We start from the raw sequence: 21,392 nt of genomic DNA, 5'->3' as shown, positions 1-21,392 counted from the left end.
ACTGCATTAAAATACAGCTAGAACGCATTTCAAACAAGGGCCAAGTAATCCCTAGGGAGATAAGCTGATTGGTGCAGACCAGCTCTCACGGTCCTGAGTGACAGATTGAGGCAGACCAATCGAGCATGCGCAATGTTCCTGTACTGATTAGTCATTGGGCGATCATGTAAGCTGGTGGGTACAGATTCTCTTCTCCATACAGAGCAATGTTCCCTATTTTGAACATTATATTTTAATGCTGTTAAACACGACTCAACCTGTTAAGCACAGGCACAGAAATAGCACTAATGTGTAAAAGTCCTAAATCATCATTTATTTATATAGCGTAGCATATTCTGTAGTGCTTTATCATTGGGAACAAACAGTAATAAAACAATACTGGATAATACATACAGACAGAGCTAAGAGGGCCTTGCCCACAAGCTTACAATCTATAGGACAATGGGAGTTTGATACATGAGGGTAAGTGCTACATATTACATATTGGTACAGTTTCATAAATGTCAGATCCTTATCGTTGGTAAACTATAGCCACAATAAATGCCAGGTATACATCCTCTTGTGCCACGCTGGATGGTCGTAGATGATGACATTGTTCTACGTGAGCTGGTGCAGAGACGTCTTTAAAACCTTTTTATGTACAAACAAAATAATATATTTGGTAATATTTCTAATCTGTCCCCACATCTAGTTTTCTTATGAAATGGTTATATCATGCTGGCTATAGAAAAGAAGAAGAAATGAATTACAACATTGTTTTACTTCCACCAAAGAGTTACATTTAACTTCCTTCCTCCTATCTGGAATATTGTAACCAACACTCTGTAATTGCAATAATTTGCCCTTCATGTCCTACATTACATATATATGTCCTCCCACATTGGGTCATACTACAAAACTGGAATAAGGTAGAAATGGTCTTAAATATAATAAATATATGTAAATATTAGAGCTTCATATGACAGAACGTCTTTAAGAATAGCATTTAAACTATTTAAAATATAAATATCAAAGAGTACAATTAGTAACACTACAAGTCGTATAGTAACATTTAGAGAGCAAGCACAAGTAGAAAAACTTGACCCTCTCTGCCCTTTGCAGGGAGGGTAACACTTGAACGCTTACGACAAATGATGGAATTGTTGCTTCGTCATGGAAATTGCCATTCAGTTAGATGTTAGGAGTCGAGATCTGTAATATAAAATCACATATATTCTCTACAGCACGGATAACTGTTCACTACATGGGTCATTTTTAGGGGTATATTTACTAAACTGCGGGTTTGAAAAAGTGGAGATGTTGCCTATAGCAACCAATCAGATTCCTGTTATTTATTTAGTACATTCTACAAAATGACAGCTAGAATCTGATTGGTTGTTATAAGCAACATCTTCACTTTTTCAAACCCACAGTTTAGTAAGTAAATTGATTAAAACTACTTATAAATAATATCTGAAATCACATAAAATCTTGGTAATTATGTTCCTGATGTGGTCAAGGCTTCTTAATAATGAAGTATTCCCAATACTCCATCATTATATTCCCAATGTGCACTTCTGTGGACAATATAAAACACCCATGCGGTGACTCATAGTATGTACATACATAAACTTTATTAAATGTAGATTTAAAAACTCTTACAGAATAAAATAGTGATATAGTCTCTTGCCTGGTAGTAGTTCTTCTTGATGGAATAAGGCTGACACCGAAGTGATGTCATGGCTGTTTGAAGGAGTACTTACGCCCAAAAAGGTGCTGGATCCACAAACATGACACAAGTGGCTATCCTACGGGTTTCATATTGCTTTTTCAGGGGCGTCAACAGCACTGAAATTCAAAATAATGTGCCACAAGTTAAACATATATAATATTACATGGACGATAATAACTTTTATTTTCACATCTGTTTCCAGGGTCTGGCTGGAAAATTTTAGCCGAGAGGTGAGACTCGGCTCAGTAGCCTATTAGGAACATTTTAATGGCAAAAAAAAATGCAGGTAACCCTTTATGGGACTGGTCCCGGGGCAGATTCCCCCCACCCACCCACCCTGGGTTTCTGTGATGTTTTATTAAACCTTTTCTACACTATCTACCAAACTATTTTCCAATCATGTTTTATTTTAATTTTCTACAAGTATCCATTTACCTATAAATGATATTTATTAACAATTTTATGCTTCATTTGTAAACGGTAAAGGAATAAAAATTAAGAGGATAAAGCTAAAAAGTAATTTTGTGTCCTGGGTGCTGGTACATATGGTGTAATCCTCACTATCTGTCCTTATTCTCCCAGCTTTGTATATTAATATTTACCGAAAAAAGGAATAAAACTAAAAGCATTATAACTGTTTAATGACGTTTATGGATGGGCTGCACCCAGGTCCACTGCAGCTGTACCATATGTTTATACACACCGGAGTTGGCTAACCTGTGACACTCCAGGTGTTGTGAAACTACAAGTCCCAGCATGCTTTGACAATATAAAGCAGCGTATTGCTGGAAGGGTATGCTGGGACTTGTAGTTTCACAACACCTGGAGTGTCACAGGTTGGCCAACACTGATATACACCCTCCCTGCAGCCAAGTGCTGCTGTGACTTATACACAAATGGTGACATAAACATTAGAAATGACAATTATTGGCACTTTAATCGTTCTCATGTGTATTAAGGTAACAAGAGACCATCCACCCTGGACCCTCGCCCCTCAGACAGTGACTGAGATGCCCCCCAGACCCAGAGTGACACCCTGCCTGGCACTGCCCATAGCAGGTAGGGTGTCATCACCCTCAGGGTGAGGTGAGCTGATCGGCCGCTGATTGCTCAGGTCTGATTGGTCGGCACGCAGCCTGACGAGAGACCTTCCCAGCTCACAGGGTGAGTGACAGCCAGGCCGCGCCCCCTTTACCAGGACGCACAGCCAATCGGAGGGGAGGACGGGTGTGACGTCAGGTGGGTTGAGAGAATCACTTGGTCTGCAGCGTGCGGCTCTGTCAGTAGCGCGGACAGGACGGGAGAGCGCAACATCCGGGCACCTGGGACCACTGACCTCACAAGAGCAGTCATCATGGCGGAGTGAGTGTCCTGCTCCCTCTCAGGGGGTCTTATATTATAACTGTCACTTGTGTTATATTGTGTCAGTCTCTGTGGAACTTTATGCACCTACATAGACCTTGTCAGTGCTGATCAGACAGGTAATGGGATATGTGCCTGGTGCTGATGGGGGGACATCTGCAGCTGTCAATGCCTGGCATGCATAACCTTCCAGCAGCTGTGGGACTATAAGTCCCAGCATGTCTGACAGCACTGGGGTTTATAGTTCTCCAGCTGTTGTAATACTGCAAGCTGTCAGACATGCTGGTACTTGTAGTTCCACAGCTGCTGGAGAGTTATGCACTAGTGGCATTGGCAACTGCTGATGTCCTCCCATCAGGACAGGGAGATACCTGCTGTGTGTGACCCCCATTACCTGCCTGATCAGCACTGATAATACCTATGTAGGTGGGCAGAGTTAGACAGGATGAAACAATAGCACAAATAATAAACATATAATTTACAATGCAGTGGTCATAGTCATACACTGGTGTTCCTGGGGTCATGGGGCTAGTGTTGGATTACAGTGATTGCAAGTGGCTGAGGTAGATCTCCCTGTGTCTGTTGTGTTATGTAATCTCTTGTGAAGTCTTCTTGCTGCAAATAATGGGATAGTTGTGTGAAATTTGACATTCTGGTAGTTTGTAGGCATGGAGACGTGTACTATGACGGCATGTGTATTCTCTATGGTACACATCTGTCATTTTATTGTGCTCTTACATGTCATGAGAGTGCTTAAGAAATCAGTGCACAATGATATGTGATTTACCTCATGAGAGTATTTACTGATGAGAAACAAAAAAATAACCTTGTTTTCTATTTTGTTGACCACTTTCTGCACTGAATCTCCCACCATCACCAGAATGAGCAATTATGTGCACGTCCCATTTATCTGGAGCTTAAACATAGAGAGGATTAATTGCACGTGAGGCAATTTATTTGTAACCGTGTACGATTGAAGGAGATCTGTGCACAACAAAGTGATGATAAACTGCTTGTGTAGCTGAGCGCATTGGAAACTATGAGTTTTATAAATAAAGTGACTTCTGTTCTGAGCTTAATCTCAAGATTGTGCAGCTAATAATCACTTATGTAGCCTAGAACTAAAGTAAGAAAAACAAATGGTAATATGAGAGGTACTGAGACATTTATATCAGACTTTCTCAATCTTTTTTCCAAGTCTTACTTGTGTCTTTAAACATTTAAGTAGTAGTGCGTCAGATTGTCGTTCAGTAATATTGTGATTCGGGGAGAATCTTTATTATCGGTCAGATTTTGCCCTAAATAAACCTCCCCAGGTAGCAATCTGGTGGGGGCCCATCCTCTAGTGCCCCATATGTTACTGTCACTGCTGTCCACATGTGTTACAGGAGTGTACTGGGTAAGACTCAATCGTTATATGCACTGAAAGTGTCACCTTATTGAATCCCTGTGACACCTGTCCAGTCGTGGTGCCCCTTTAAGTGACACTTCTCCTATTCGCTCCATCCCGCCAGCTTTTTCCGGGCTCAGAAATTGCTGGCATTTGTGACCTAAGGGCCAGAGTTACCAGAGAGCTACCCCCAGTAGACGGCTAACTCTGGGTTCTTCTTTAAATTAAACGCCTCTTGAATATACTTGTGCTTCCTCTGGGAATAAATGTACCATAGGTTGGGGAACCCTCATCTATAGCATTCACGTAGTTTAGACTTATTTTGTAAAATAAAAAAACCTCTGTGTCAATATCACTTAAAAAGTACGTTCCTTACAGCGTAACTATCTTATCCCCAGTTCCAGCCCGATGACGAGAGGTAGCTGTAACCTCACCAGGACTCTCATTGTTTTCTCCTGGTAACTAGGGGCAGCCTGCTTCTCACTGCTCAGTATACCTGGTCACACGTTATAGGCGTTCATCAGTCACTAACTCGGGGGAACCTCCTGTTAAATAATATATATATAAAGCACACTGTAGGCTGCAGTATCCTGCCCCTATGTATGTACACAGCAAACCATTCCAAGGTTTATAGTAATATCTGTATCTACATTACCAGGTATGATTTTTGCCTTGTCACTGTGAATTTGTGACATTTGCCATTCTGTTCCTAGTTGGCCATGGAGATCTGTAATCTGAAACACATGTATCCTCTCTGCTATGAGTAATTGTCATTTTAATGTGCTATTGAGATTGCTTAAGGAAACACAGTACAAATTTACACAATGTGATGTGATTCATCTCATGAGATCAATTGGCGAAATAAGAAAAACAAATAACTTTCCTGATTTTCTATTTCAATGAGCGTTTTCTGCCCAAGCTCTCCGAAGATCTCCTGAATAAGCAACGTTTCATCCCGTTAAGCTCTATAGAGAAGATTACAAGGGGAATAATTGCTGTATTACATGATTGAAGGTGATCAGCCCACAACAAAGTGATGATGAATTGTCTTGTGTAACAGAGCACATACGATATATGTTATAAGTTATAAATCCAGGCTTTACGGAGAACACTTGTCTTCATCTGTGAGATTAAACCTCTCTCTATATATAATGACCACTGGGCATGGTCCTAATATATCTGGTGTTCTCCATACTGTCCTGTTAAATAAATCTTCCCTTCGTACCACATAACCACAGGCCGCAAGCATTTCATCCAGCAGTGCAGTACTAGAGACCTGGAACTGTGTGACGGCCCATACTCAAAGAATAAACGCTGAGTGCCGCTCTCACACAGAAATGTGGTACTGTGCAGGTGCCAACATGTACAGAGCAAGCTCTAAGAATTTCTCTCCATGTGCAGGACAAGATCATGCTGAGGACTGTGCTTCATGGTAGAACTGACACTGTCTAATGCCTTTAAATAAAATGGCTGGCGAAAAATAGATAAAATGTTATTAGGGTAAAATGGGAATCGGATATAGATGACTATTAAGCCACTGAACCCGGTATACTTACTGCGGTTTAGATTTAATTTATTTTGTTAGTTGAGATGGCAACTAACTTGTTACCCTTTTTTTTTTTTTTTTTTTTTTGCTTCTGAAAATTTAAACCCCGTTTTCTAAGTGTCTTGACCTGGCACGGAGTGCTTGGGCACGGCTTTTCCCAAGTAAGCAATAATCCTGTATAGTAATCAGATCAGAATTTATTTTTATACCACTTGATGCTCTATTGGTTCTAGAAAGCAGATGGTGGGAATGTTAAACTGCAAATGACGTTGCCACTGATTTCTAAGAGCATAAATTGGGGCCTGATTCGTTAAGTATCTTAACTTAAGAGACTTCTCATTTCAGTCTCCTGGACAAAACCATGTTACAATGCCAGGGGTGCAAATTCGTATTCTGTTTTGCACATAAGTTAAATACTGACTGTTTTTTAGTGTAGCACACAAATACTTGATAGCTTATTTGTACACTGAAATTTAAAGTTGATATTTGTGTGCTACATGAAGAAACAGTCAGTATTTAACTTATGTGCAAAACAGAAAACTAATTTGCACCCCTTGCATTGTAACATGGTTTTGTCCAGGAGACTGAAATGAGAAGTTTCTCAAGTTAAGATCCTTAATGATTCAGGTCCTTGGTTATTGGCGTTTGCATGTGATTTATAAGCACGGAGCGATGGCTGTGTCTGGTATGTAGTATGACTGGGTCACATGACTGTCATGGACGACCTGCTGCTATATATCTGAGCACCCTCTCATGTAAACGGTGCTTGATCAGTGCTGTGACTCACTGCTAGGAACAAGGAAGGCCGAACCCAATCTTCTGGCTCAGGATGCCAGCGAGGTGTGGTAGGCTGAGGCCTGGATTTTAATCCAGGAGATTCAGTATTTTGTAATCGGATCCAGATATAAACGTGTGCCCAATCTCTGGTGTTCATGTATGTTCTAGCTGTGGGCTGCTTGTTCTGTCATGCAGGGACTTGCTGCACCCTCTTATATTCACCTTAAAGATTATTTCATTACTACCAAATCTCCTCTCAGACTCTTCTTTCTGATCTGAAATGTCTCAAATCCTTGGCTTCATATGTTTAACGAACGCATCTATTTATTTCATTTATCAACATTTATATAGCGGCAGCATACTCCGCTGCGCTGTACAATTTGAAAGAGAAACCGTAGAAAAATAAGAATGGGTATTAACGGACAGACAAGTTGGTACGAGGGCCCTGCTCAAAGAGCTCATAATCTACACTTAGGGCCCGATTCATATTCAGATGCTACCTGTACGCAAGGAGTGTTTTAAAAAAACAAAACAAAACTGCACTGACCTTGAGCGTGGTTCCGACCGTATTCAAATCCAAGCGGATCTCAAGATACTTTTCAATTTGAATCTAGGTGTAAGTATGCTCTACCTAAACGTTACTTGCCGTATGTAGATAGAAGGCTGTATACGCACAAGAGTCTGTTCAATAACAGATCACATCAGAACACATACAAAATTTAAATGATAAAATAAATTAAGACTTAAAAGTATAATCACTAATAAAAATATGGAATTTAATTTTTTTTTTTTTTATCAGAGAAGCTCTCTGCTTTGAAGGACATTGCTCAGCCCCCGCAGAAGAACTTAGTTTATCCACTCTCTAACTTGGTGGAGATCGGACCTCGTCCTGTGCGCTCAGTGAGACGCGTTTTGCACTTCAGCCAGAACGCATTTTGACCAATCCCATAAAACCATTCAAACACAATTCTGACACCTGTAACACAGCCCTGATGCCCCCTCGCTCTCTGGATTAATATAATATGTAAATGAAACTATATTTAACAGTATTTAAAACAGAAAAGTTGACACTAATGAAGGAGTGAAGTGACATTTTCACATGTATCCCTAAAGCTAGGTGCAGGCTTCTTTTACCCTGGGGCAGTTCCAAGAATGGTGCAAATTCCAAGTTTTTTGTGGTTTGCAAATGAGTTTTGCTGTCTAACATTTGGGTAATGTAACCGTCTATAGAGACTCTGCTGAACTTGGCGTGACTCAGGCTGCATTGTTGTGCTTGTGTACAAGGCTTATTCCCTGATACTTCTCATGAGCGATGCAGCGTGTTTAAGATGGGTGTGTGATCGTTCACCCGCTCCTGTCCTGATGTGACCCTTACATTGTGTTTCTCTATAACAGAGCTGATATCGCTCTCATTGGATTGGCTGTGATGGGACAGAACCTGATTCTGAATATGAACGACCATGGTTATGTGGTAAGTGGTAATATGGTGACATGTAACATTGGCTCATCCCTTGGTTATGTAACGCTTCGCTCCTGGGTCGCTTCCTTGTTTGGCAAACATTAAATATGGGCCAATAAATCCACAAAAACCTCCCCAGCTTCTTCTTTAGAGTTTTGCAATTTAGATTTGGAAACGGCACCAAGACGAAACTCTTCACCAAGTTACTTGCTGGTCTATCCTTGGTGTCCAGTTCCTTATTTTAATATTTCATCATCCATTATTATCATTGATCAGCGCAGAGGGCACTGGGGCAGCGTACTTGGCTGATCGATTCCCTCTCTAGACAACATACAAGGCTGAGAAAGATTGTCCAGTACTTTATTCAAGTAGAATCACACTTCTGTCCTAGACAATGAACCTACAGTAATGTTTTTACACTGTAGGATGAAACTGGAGCACCCAGCACAAATTTTTACAGCATAAGTATAAAATAGAAACTCTGTGCGGATGATGCCTGATATTGATCCCGTGAGCCCAGCTCTGCAAGCAGCAATTCTAACCACTGTGCCACCAATCACATTTGTGCATTGATCATTGGTTCGGCAGTGCTTTTAAACACTGTCTCTAAAATCCTAATTATAATTTGCAGCTCACCCAAAAATCATTCTTGAAATAAATCTGCTATGAACTGTGTCCTGCTCTCTTGCCTTGTACTCCCTGCAGTAATGCATTAGGTGTTATTCAGAGTAGCTGTTGGTGTGGGCTGTCCTGTGGACATGTGATGATTCACCTCAAATGAGCTAAAAGCTGGCAGATTTCCTACAGTTTATCACAGAAGCACACTGTGCATGCTTCTGCCAGTACATGGGCTGTTCCCACTCATTAATGCTCCCGTGCAGATGAATGCTACCTTTATAAATGTAACATGATATGTGAAGTCTGCGGATACCTGTGTAATGTGTGGATGTCTATAAGTGGTTGATACTCTAAGTTATTTTCACATGTACTAGTACAGGCTTGGCCAACCTATGGCTCTTAAAGTGTTGTGAAACTACAAGTCCCAGCATGCCTTGCCAGCTCTTGGCTGGCTACCTGCTGGCAGAGCATGCTGGGGCTTGTAGTTTAGCACCTGTAGAACTAGCATTCTCTGTGGTCTCTCTTCTCCCCTTCACCATAGTGTCCTACTTCCTTACCCAGGTCTGTGCATTTAACAGGACGGTTTCAAAGGTCGACGAGTTCCTGGCTAATGAGGCCAAAGGCACCAAGGTGATCGGGGCTCATTCTCTAGCAGAAATGGTCTCCAAGCTGAAGAAACCTCGCCGCGTTATGATGTTGGTAAAAGCCGGGAAGGCCGTGGACGACTTCATCGATAGTCTGGTAGGAAACCTATTCACCTGCTGACATGTCGCTATTACTCTGCAGACAGGACCATCGTAGAGTATCGGTTATTTTTATCTAGCCGCACAATCTGTTCTCATTAGGTCTTGCTCTGTGTGGCCTGAACACCGACATTGAAATCTAGGGTCCCTCCCAATGTGCAGCGCTGGTGCCTTATTGACATTACCAGTTCACTGAATATATTGGCTTTGTTAGTGCTAAGAATCCTTTGTGCGGCTCTAATCTCTCGTTACAAAGATTCTGCCGGTTTGTGGCCACTTCCTGATCCTGCTTTCTGGTTGCAGGTTCCTCTGCTGTCACCTGGTGATATCATCATTGATGGAGGGAACTCTGAGTACAGAGACAGTACGGTGAGTTCCTGACTATAAATAATACCCTTATAATGCCTGGACACTGAAATAAATATTTCTTGTATATCTAATGTTTTAATTTCTTTTCTTTTTTTTTAGAGACGGTGTAAAGACCTGAAAGCCAAAGGTATCCGGTTTGTGGGCAGTGGAGTCAGTGGTGGGGAGGATGGGGCAAGGTACGGCCCTTCTCTGATGCCCGGAGGAGACAGTGAAGCCTGGTGAGATGAAATAATAGCAGATTTATTCTGGGTATACCCAGGGGTGGTCACGTGATATGTGTAATGTCTTTCTAATAATGTATACCCCTGTATCTAGGCATCTGTGTATATTAAGACTTTGGCATCCCTGTACTCAGGAGAAGTCGGTTACAAGCTGATTTGTTGCGACACTTAACAGATATCTACATGCCACAGGCTACGAGATCGTAACGAGCGTGTTAGAATGATCATGTGATTGGTTCGCCTCAGTCTCTGAACCGCAATATCAGACTGAAAGCAGCAATCTGATTGGTTGCTGTGGGTGTCGGCCCATTTTTTCTACGTTACTGTATATCTAGTGAATGAGCTTTATATAAAATGAATTGCCTTAGTTAATAACTATTTAACGGTGCTGTAATGGTTGGGTGTATTGGAGATCAGTCCTACAGTTGTACAGTCAGTTATTTCACACTCTACAAAGGATTTCATCATTTTCTCTTTCCCGCAGGTCTCATATCAAACCCATTTTCCAAAGTATTGCTGCCAAGGTTGAGGGGGAGCCGTGTTGCGACTGGGTGAGTGATGAGTCTCCCTACCAATAGAAGTCCAAGAAAATCCACTCATAAACCTTGTAACTCGAGCCTGCTGGCTTCTGTTCTGCAGTATGATTGTATGTTTACATAGCAACCTTATTATAAAGCAATGTGGAATGTCTTGGTGCCATACAAATAAAGGAAAACAAGAAATCTTCAAAGGAGCTTGCACGCAACAAATGTCTGACCTTTAAATTGAGCTAATTAATATGTCCAGGGAAGATCTGGGGATCATCCACAGAAGAGTTTTCTTGTATTCCAAATCGAAGTCGACACAAGAGAACTGGGGGGGGGGGGGGGATAAATCAACAAACCTCTACGCTGTGTATGTTGTCACCATTGTCCTATTTGCTGCAGGGTGGTGACCACAAGAGGAATGATGGAACCACCATGACCTGTTTATCCAGCACCGTTCTCTCGCTGCGTTCTATTTGAATTGTAACAAGAGAACCCTCACCTGGAGGTCAGAGGATACTGCATGGCGCCTTTCATAGTCTGAAATGTCTGATAACGGTCAAAGCTGAATAGTGTCGGGCCCAGAAAATTCTGTTCGAGTAAACACTTTCCCTAGATAGATGAAGGAAGATGACCACAAACGTAGTGTCAATGTTAGCGACGTGGCTTTCATTTTTGTTACAGTTATAACCTTAAATGTTATGCGATAGCTAAACGCAGACAATTCTTTGTACATCCGACAATCCGGATGGAGGTTCATGTCTGTATGTCGGCCATGTTTGATGGTCTCCTCTCTCCAGGTGGGTGAAGAAGGCTCCGGACACTTTGTGAAGATGGTGCACAATGGGATTGAGTACGGTGATATGCAGCTGATCTGCGAGGCTTACCATCTAATGAAGGATATCTTGGGGATGAAACAGGATGAGATGGCAAAGGTGAGCCAATGTTTCCTAGGTGGAAATGCGACTTTTAAACATAGACGACGGTGTGAATGTCAAATGTGTTTACTCCGCTCTCCTATCATCCAGACATTTGAAGACTGGAACAAGACCCAGCTGGACTCCTTCCTGATTGAGATTACGGCGGATATTCTGAAATTTAAGGACACCACTGGCAGTCACTTGCTCCCTAAAATCCAGGACACTGCCGGGCAGAAAGGCACGGGGAAGTGGACCGCGATCTCCGCTCTGGATTTCGGAGTTCCCGTTACTCTCATTGGTAAGGTTTGATGGCATGATCTGAATTCTTTATAACATAACGTCACTGAAACAACATAAAGGAGTTAGGGGGAGTTCTTGCTAGCCTGGGATAATCTGTAAGTAAGCTACTCCCCATTCAGGAGAAAGTACCTCTGGGAATGCTGTTTCTCCATCTGATGTAGGGGGACTCAGACGATTGGTTATATTCCACTCTCTGGTAGGCAGGGCCCTGGATATAAAACAGAATCGTTGGCTTTTGTCTCCTGAACCGTACAGTGTAAGCTCTCCTTCTCCACTTCTGCTAAATTCATAAGGAGTGTTTCACACTGGTCTGTGCTCATCAGTGTGGGATATGGGTATTCTGCTCAGTGAGTGGAACTCTATAGAGACACAGAAACAATTATTAGTTACATCTTAGTGGCAGTAAGCACCATCTGTTTGGCAAACACCATTTGTCTAAAAATTATAACTTATATTAATTTCTAAAAATGTTTTCTGGTTTTATACAACTTCCTGACCAAAAATACCCCCCCCCCCCCCCTCCCCCACACTACTTTACATTAAATGTACTTACTGTAGTGAAAGCTTGTTCCCACGGAGATGAACAGTACAAACGCTGCTTAAAATGTTTAACATGCAATGGTGGTAACAACACTACTTGTCTTCTACCCTGTTGCTTTGAATCACTGGTGTATTGGGTGACTGGTAATATTGGCTGCCTCACACAGTTGGGAGTTTGGGAGCATTTTTAAAAGCTTCCTTGGGTGGAAAATAGTCGTCAATTGTTTTTAAATGAGACCTTTACAGGAAACCAAATGTTACATAGACGGTTTCTGAGTGTACCCCAATGCCCTTCAAACCCCATCTTGGTTGATTAAAGGCTGCTTTACAATTAAAGTATCAGAGTGCTTCAGAGAATAAAAAAAAATCATCCTGCTCCTAATAATGATGGATGGAGCTGTGGCAATAAGAATCTAAAAAGGATCAATATGAAACATTAAACACATGTGAAATATATTATTTTATGATGGAAGAATTCACTTTGAATTATTCAGACTTTGAATTATACAGATAAATAGCATTGTGGTGCCCACTGCCAGCCATGAAAGGGTTAAATCTCATTGATTTCTTAATAACTACATGTGTTTTAGTGGGGGAGAGTAAACCGCTGCCCCATACATACTGGCCACAGAGCTGAACTTGTCCTACAGGATTACACAGAGCGGCTGATTCAGCGCTGGCCGCATTTACACCCCTAACCGCAGGCGCAATTTGGGTCCATTAAAAAAAGCCACAATCGCGGCTGTATGCAGAGCGGTAACTATTTTAAGATAGGTGTTCGCACGTGGGGCCACACATCAGGCACCGATGTCCTACTTGCGCCCATGTTTTTTAAACATTTAATTTATTTGCAGTGCGTTTGCTATTAGCCATCAGTAAAGCTGCGAAATCCTCTCTAACTCTGCAGAAATAACTTAACGCACCAAAGCATAATGTAAGCTCCAGCGATGAAGAGATCTCTAGTCCACAGCAGCCAATAACAAGCTGGGGCCCATCGTCCTCATCCGTCATTTACACCTGCCCCTGACCACCTGCCGATCCAGGCCTGTGTTCTAGAATCCAGCAAACCTACATGGACACTTATGTGTGCACCGAGCGATCTCACTCAAGATCCGCTACGCCAAGTGGCATAGTACTGACGCGGGATCAGAATGTTTGTTGCTGAAGTGAATATCTGCTCATTACTATAACAAGGGTTGAGAGAGATCCATCCATCTACAGGGAACAGTTTATAAGCAGCGGAGTGGAACTTGCTGTCAGCTCCTCCATCCCCTTCTTACACTAGAGGGAAGGTTTGCAGAGCAGCATAATATCATGTGGGTGGAAGTCTCCTTCTGCAATCACTTCCTGCCCCCTCCCCGGGAGCCGAGCACAGTGGGGTAATCCACCAGGAAGTTTCAGGCTTCACAATGATTGAGTCATCCATGAAACGGTCTCTGCTGGATGAAGCTGCTCAGTACTGCAGCATCTGTGGGGTTAATAGATGGTTTCACAACAGAGGACAATGAATACTGTCTGCTATTAGTTTCTTTTTCATTTTTTTTGTAGAAGACACTGTAGGAAGTCTAGACATTGAATTATATATGGAACCGGGCCCAGGGTGGTGACTTTAGATGCTTGTATAAGACCCTTAGGGGGGAGGTTCAGTTCAGAACAGTCCAGAGACCCATCGCACCGATGTTCAGGCTGGAATCTCCGCTCCTATTTCCTTGCACCTCATATAGGAAAAGTTAGTGGAAATTCCTCACTCAATGGGCGGCAGCCGGACATCGCAGCCAACTGAATCCCCCTTTAAAGACAAATCTATTAAAGTTGAATAAAATGATCCAATTTCTGTGTTTAAGGACATTACAGCCGCCAGCTCCTGAAAAGCGTAAGACAGAAGGGCCAAGTATTAGAGAGACCCGATCACTGGGACTCATGTTAATGTTCCTCCCCGTACAGGTGAAGCCGTGTTTGCACGTTGCCTATCGTCTCTGAAGAGTGAACGGATCGTAGCCAGCAAACAGTTACAAGGACCAAAACAGGTTCCCTTTAAGGGTGACAAGAAGGCCTTCCTGGAAGACATCCGAAAAGTATGTACCAAGTGAATTGCTGACTGATCCGTCTTGTTTGTGCGACCTAGCTGGGGACATTTATGATGGGTAGACGCTAAGTCCAGGCAGGTGTCCCAGGCACATTGTCCTTTGTGTAGTTAGATATTACATAGTTATACATAATTAGGCTTCAGTTTGAAGAGAGTCGTCTTGTTTCCAACAAGCCAATATGCCCCATTTTGCAGCCATCAGAATACGATTGAATGTGTTTTGCTGTTGGTTTAGCTGTGACTTTTATAAAGTGGTTCACTGAGGCTCATATAAAGTCCAAACAACCTCCCAGAATGCTTGGAGTATTCCAGCCTGGTCTCTGTGTATCTACTTATTAGAAAATGTAATGTAGTGTAAGGAATTTGGCGCAGATACCTGTAATTCGTGCTTAGTTAGGCATTTATTCATTTGTAATACATTTAATTGAAATGCTTCTTGGGGGTGCGTTCTGGTGATAGCCTATATGATGTCACTGTATGTGGTGAACAGGACAATACGTGGTCTAATTAATGTCGATGATGGTCTTCAAAAACAAACACAATCCTACTTTTCTCCAGGCTTTATATGCTTCCAAGATCATCTCCTACGCACAAGGGTTCATCCTGTTCCGACAAGCAGCCAGTGAGTTTGGCTGGAAGTTAAATTACGGAGGAATTGCGATGATGTGGAGAGGAGGCTGCATCATCCGCAGGTAACCAGACAGCGCACCTAGCACCGATACGTCCATTTATCACTGGGGTTTCATTCCTTCATAGATCGCCGCATTATTCTAGGTGCATAGTGGTTCTTCATAGGAGACACAGAGGGACAAATATATGGGGGAATTCTGATCAAAATATAGCAGGTTTTTTTATGAAATAATAACGCCCGTCCCTAAGAGAATATGACTTGTGCAGATCCAGAGTGAATGCAAATAGAAATCAACACACAAACTTAATTTGTAGTGTCTGGGTGCAAGTGGTTAGCGGCTCCCAGGTCATTGACCCTCTGCATACCAGACTTCTCCTGCACACACAGTAAACTGCTTCAATGTTCCATAAATGTGCAGGTTCTGGTTTATTCCCAGAGCGACTGATGTGGGAGAGCGTGTCGCATGTACAATAACATGTTTATATGTAAAAGCTGCAAGGACAACAAACCAGCATATTGTCAGTATCTTCCATTAGGGAACGGACCATAGAACAGCTGTACAACTGGAGGGGGATGTTATTAGTCATCAGTAAAGCTGCAAAATCCTCTCTAACTCTGCAGAAATAACAACGCACCAAAGCATTACAATCTGTTCCAGGGTTTTATTTTATTTTGTTTAGATTAAATATTCCAGTGTTGCAAATCCATTCATTTTAGGAATAATTGTTCAACAAGGTGCGTTACCATAACTGATTGATTTATTTGTTCCCAGTGTATTTTTGGGCAAAATCAAAGAAGCCTTTGACAGGAATCCGGATCTTCAGAATCTGTTGCTGGACGATTTCTTCAAAAAAGAGATGCACGATTGTCAGGTGAGTCCAGGGGCCGGTATTCAAAGACATCCAACGTTACCTCAACAAAGGACCCAGCGGTCTGTCAGACTGTACATAAATATAGGGTAAAATATTACCAGGTATTCTTCTGGGGTGTTATAAACCATAGCTACTAATAAGACTTTCTAAAGTGCGCTACTAATATGTCTGTATCCATAGTTCATGCTGCATCACTTTACAGAAGTGTCTCCTTACTGCTTTATAAATAAAATGAATATTATTCTATGCTACGACATAAGTGCGGCCCTTGGCTTTAGTCTAGTTCACCTACATGGTAAATATAGGCCTGAGTATAGCTGGAGATGTGTATCCATTAACTTCACACCAAGCAGGCGGCCATTTTGTGATGGTGACGAGAATGCGGCCTATCCACTCGCTGGGACAGTAATGACAGACTTCATATACAGTCTCGTCCTTTTAACCCCTTCTGCCAAATGGATGTTTCTTGCCATTTATTAGAGATGGCAGCTCCCCCCTTATCCTCTCAGAGACTTCCCTAGATGCTTCCATATTAGCAAGGCAAACCTGTGACATGATCGTGTGATGTCAATAAAGCTTTCCATGTTGAAGAGCAAGCTTCAACTTCTGTGCTATAACGCATAGTAAGGACGTTCCAATCCCACCAATGAGGCCACATATTCCCCCGGTGGCCATATTGTTATATGTGCGCAGGATGTATCTGACGGTGTTTTATTATTTCCAGGAGTCCTGGCGCCGAGTGGTGAGCACCGGAGTGCAGTACGGGATCCCGATGCCTTGTTTCACCACCGCTCTCTCTTTCTATGACGGTTACAGACATGAAATGTTACCAGCGAACCTGATCCAGGTCAGACGTGTTTATATCACATGATTCAGGGCTCCTTTAATTATGACTTAAAATCACAGGAAAACCAGACTATTCACGATCTGCTTGTTCACCTACATGCACTAAAATCAACATTATGTTCCTTATTTTTGCACATTTATTTGCCCCGATCTATAAAGAAGTCCTCTGTGGCTGTAGAATATTTCCTAAACCTTGTTTGAGACTTGACAATGACCTCTCTGCAGTCCCAATTTTAAAATCGGGGCAGTTTAGGCCAAGCCTCTGCCCCATGCAGACATTACCCCACTTGGTTGTACATAGAATCCTATCGGTAAGCTGTGATAGTTTGTACGTGTGGCACAGACGGATGAGGGGGGTGTATTATCATTATCTCCTGTAAACGTTCCCACACTGCAGCGTTTGACCTTTTCTCCTTTGTGTTCCAGGCCCAGAGAGATTACTTTGGGGCTCACACCTACGAGCTCCTGTCCAATCCGGGACATTTTGTTCACACTAATTGGACCGGCCACGGGGGCAACGTGTCGTCGTCCTCCTACAACGTGTGAGAAGTGGTTCCCGGTCTGAGACCTCCCTGCCCGGACCAGTCGTACTTGTAGTTATGTCTTGTTGAGATCTGTGTATTTCTGATCCATGTAGTGAGAATACATTTTTCTTTTTATACGAGTGATCCGATGTGTCGTGTGCTTCCTTCTTCTTCTTCTCCCCAGACGGCTGAGATTACTATGGAGGACCTGGAATAGATATCTACCTTCCTCTCCGTCTGTGTCCTTTATCAGACGTCGGTAGCTCCTTGTGAATCGATGGGCTGCTTACCCATTGTTATTGGCTGTGTGTAGGGCCGGGGTCCTCTTCAACGAGCGTCTGCTAGGGATAGAGCATAGTTTAGTCGCAGGCAGCAAGCAGAGACTGTGGTTACTGTGGAATCTGCACTTGACATCTATTCTTTCAGTAGTGTCCAAAGTTTACTCTGACCTTCCATTATGTCTAAAATCCTAATTACTCTCACTAACTACCGCTGTTCATCAGGACTGGGGGGCAGTGGTCATTGCGGGTATCTGGGACACTTTTCCCGGTGCCACAAAACCATTGGCAAAGCCATCCCCCAAGGTTTAAAAGCCCTGATGGATTATTTGTTGCTGTCAATTCCCACAGAGGTCCCAAGTTGGTGGGGGAGGGGGAGGGAATGGCCAAAAAAACATTTTCCACCCAATGTAAAAATGTTGTGATTGTCTAGACTCTTACGAGGAATAAATAATGATTATTAAATTGTCAGAATTGCTCACAAGCTCAATCTTTGTACAAAAAAAATAAAAATAATCTTATTACATTATTTTGCACCTTTTTACATAAGCGCTCTGTTTTTATTGTCTGCAGTTTCATGAATTTAATTTATTGAGTAAAAATACAGACCTGTATGACGGAACCTGCGCACGTTATTTCCCTGTCTAAAGATCTAGGTGTTTAAACTTTTTTTTTTTTTTTCTACCTTTTTATTGCTGTCTGTTCCAGAATATCTTGATTTCTCTTTTCTTCCACATACAGACTCTCCCCCCTGTACTCTACATACAGTAGTGATGATTTACTGGGCTAAACTTGTTGTTCTGCTTCTTCATTGCCGGATTTTCCCGTTTAGCTGCTTAAGTTGCATATTTGGAAGCTCCTGTATATTATAAGATGGGGGAGTGAATCATTATCTGACCTATGACAGCGGGCGTGGAGGAAGTCTACTGGGCGAGGTGTGAGCACAAATATGGTCACCCTATAGAAACCTGCCCCCCTCTCTGAGTTTACATACCCACTAAGAAATCCTCTGGATGGTTTAGTCCGAGTTTGGGGTAGGTCATTATTAACTGCCCTGGTGCGCAGAATCCGTTCTTCCCCTCTCCGTATGCCGGGAATACTCCTGGAAAAGTCAGTTTACTGTATATTGAAGAGCAGCCCCTGGCATTGTACGTCCCTCCGTCACACCCGTCTATGTCACTTCTAGGTATAATGACAGCACATGTGATCCCTCTTAGCAGTGGGCATATTACTTCCTCCCGTTTACTACCTACTCCCAGATCTATATCTCATACTGGATTTCCCCAATGGGAGTTTCCTACTTTCATTGTCTTACCTGCATCCTTCTACTTACCAGAAATCCCCATTTCCTTCTGTTATGCAATCTGGCCCTACGAGAGCAGCGCAGGAGTTCAGGTGACAGCTTGTGAACGTGTCTGTGTCAGTCTACATCTCCCCTCCTTGCAGAGCTCTCAGTAATCCAGTCTGCTGGCCTGATAGATACAGATATCCTACATACTGCAGACTGTAGTTTACTTGTCTCTTTCAAGGACAAAGAGAATTGCTTACAAGATGGGAGAGGACCGGAGGTTCCCAGAATGCCTCACAAACAAACAATGGTATTACATGCACCGTACAACATCACACAGCAAGAGGACAATACAGGATCCTGCATCCGAACGCTCCTGGTTCTGTTTCCAACTCACAAAATGCTTAATCACTCTGGAGAAACCGTAGAGCCAAAGAACATTTAGGTCTACTAGATTGGGAGATCACCTGTCCTCGGGGAGGTATTAAATCACTTGGGCAGATGTGTTGGGAGGCAACGTATTGTAAAATCTTTTTTGTCCTTGAAAGAGACTATTAATTTTCTATTCCTGACCTCTTGTTACTCTGATACTTGTAACTGAGGTAGATTGTTGGGTCACAGGTACGATTACACTGTAGTTGGGATGTAATTCACAAGGTTTTAGTGTTAATATTCTATCCTAATTTACTATATTGAATCCCCTCTGCTTTGGCCAAGGCCCTGGCCTTAGCCAATGTGACAACACGGGAGGAAGTGTTTGCTCCGCGCTGGTCCTTTCCAGACAGCGCTTGATACAAGTTAATTGGGTTCACAAGAGACGGAATCCTTCCCATATTCAGAAATGATCCCCAATATCCTGCTGTCCATCCACATGTTACATTTACGCCTAGGTGGCCAAATTGAAGCGATTTACCACCCCCCTGGGCCGGATCACTTCTTGCATCAATGGCGCCAGTTCATGTGGTCGGAAGATTTCTACACACAGGACAATAACAAAACTCACAGCACGTCAGCCAAGTGTGCGCCATCCTCACGTGTCGTGTGCCAACCAGCTCGGCATCAGGGGGAAACATTGCAGTGATAGAAATGACTGATTAAAAAGGTATAATCCCATTCTAACGGGTGTGATACATATGTTCAATGGTTACATGATCGACATTTATGTGGTCGATACCATAATATAGACCGGATTGGAAAGTCGACCATAAAGACATCTACAGTATTATTAGTTTAAAATACAGTATTATTAAGTTGACATTAATATAATATCCCCAACCCTATTCATATAATACTGTCTACCTTTGACTTGTGCAATAATAATGTTGACGTTTGAATTGTCGACTTTCTGCATGTCAGTAATGTCTGTTTACTGCAGACCGAGCTATCAGCAACCAGCTCTGCGCAACTGCAGGGGGCTGTAACAGAATAGACTCGGCAACGAAGCAGGAGAATGAATGTGGGACCCCCGAAGTGAAAACTCACTGATAGAAGTATATTTACTAAACTGTGGGGTTGAAAAAGTGGAGATGTTGCCTATAGCAACCAATCAGATTCTAGCTGTCATTTTGTAGAATGTACTAAATAAATGATTACTAGAATCTGATTGGTTGCTATAGGCAACATCTCTACTTTTTCAAACCCGCAGTTAAGTAAATATACCCTTAGTGTCCATGTCTATTATACCAACAGTGCAAGTAAGAAAATAACATACTAGTTTTGTTTTATTTTCCTTCACAATCGCCCCACTTCTCAAAATCCTTTCATTAAATTAATAAGCTTACCCACTTGGAGAGTGGGTGCAATAACACATTGTAAAAATGAGGTACACGAGGAGGCAGAATTAAAAAAACGAAAATATAAAGTTAAAAAGTGTCCATGACATCTTTACAATGTAGCTGACGTTCATGTTGTAACAGAAGCATATCTTCCAAATGTCCCAATTTAGGTGGGATATTTTGGGACTGTCCCTTTGTCCTGACAGTCAGGACCTTTTCCTGACTGCTGGGAATGTTGGTTGGTATTTACAGCTCAGCGTGGTGCAATTCAAGGGTCTTTTTGTTTGGGGGGCACTCAGCACACCCCCTTCCCCAATACATGTGACCACACACTATATCAGTGAGTGCTGGGAGGTATGTGAAGGTGTAAGTCTGCTACTGTAGTTTTACAAATTGCATATTGAACAATAGTTGACATAGCTCTGTGTGCCATAGCATGGTAATAAGGGGGTGACATGGTGAATGAGGGGTATAATGACATAATCCATAATTCCTAGCTATGCTGAAAAAAATGGGGGAGACAAAACCAGTGTTTATGGTGCAGTGTGAACGCCTACACAGCATTATTATAGAATGGTGTGTATTACTGAGTGCCCAGGAGCCAAACCAAGT

The 21,392-nt window shown here is 42.4% G+C and overlaps 1 protein-coding gene across 1 annotated transcript; it reads left to right on the top strand.

The window, feature by feature from the left end:
* Nucleotides 1–2,943: 2,943 nt before the first annotated feature.
* PGD (phosphogluconate dehydrogenase) lies at nt 2,944–17,583 on the top strand. Its single transcript, XM_075190251.1, has 13 exons — nt 2,944–3,073; nt 8,182–8,257; nt 9,425–9,604; nt 9,910–9,975; nt 10,075–10,193; nt 10,681–10,747; nt 11,521–11,655; nt 11,749–11,938; nt 14,425–14,555; nt 15,125–15,258; nt 15,970–16,069; nt 16,794–16,916; nt 17,342–17,583. The coding sequence occupies exons 1-13, from the start codon at nt 3,066–3,068 to the stop codon at nt 17,459–17,461; spliced, it is 1,449 nt and encodes a 482-aa protein (XP_075046352.1). The 5' UTR covers nt 2,944–3,065; the 3' UTR covers nt 17,462–17,583.
* Nucleotides 17,584–21,392: the final 3,809 nt, after the last annotated feature.

This window comes from Mixophyes fleayi, chromosome 11 (assembly GCF_038048845.1).
Source record: "Mixophyes fleayi isolate aMixFle1 chromosome 11, aMixFle1.hap1, whole genome shotgun sequence".
Taxonomy (NCBI): Eukaryota; Metazoa; Chordata; class Amphibia; order Anura; family Limnodynastidae; genus Mixophyes; species Mixophyes fleayi.
The sequence above is the reverse complement of the archived record's forward strand: the minus strand, read 5'-3'. Positions and strand labels throughout refer to the sequence as shown.

Excerpts from the sequence above, each read along its gene's own strand:
- PGD (XM_075190251.1), top strand. Across the intron at positions 10,748-11,520 it reads GGGAGCCGTGTTGCGACTGG|GTGGGTGAAGAAGGCTCCGG; the intron begins GTGAGTGATGAG and ends TCCTCTCTCCAG. Across the intron at positions 11,939-14,424 it reads AGTTCCCGTTACTCTCATTG|GTGAAGCCGTGTTTGCACGT; the intron begins GTAAGGTTTGAT and ends CTCCCCGTACAG.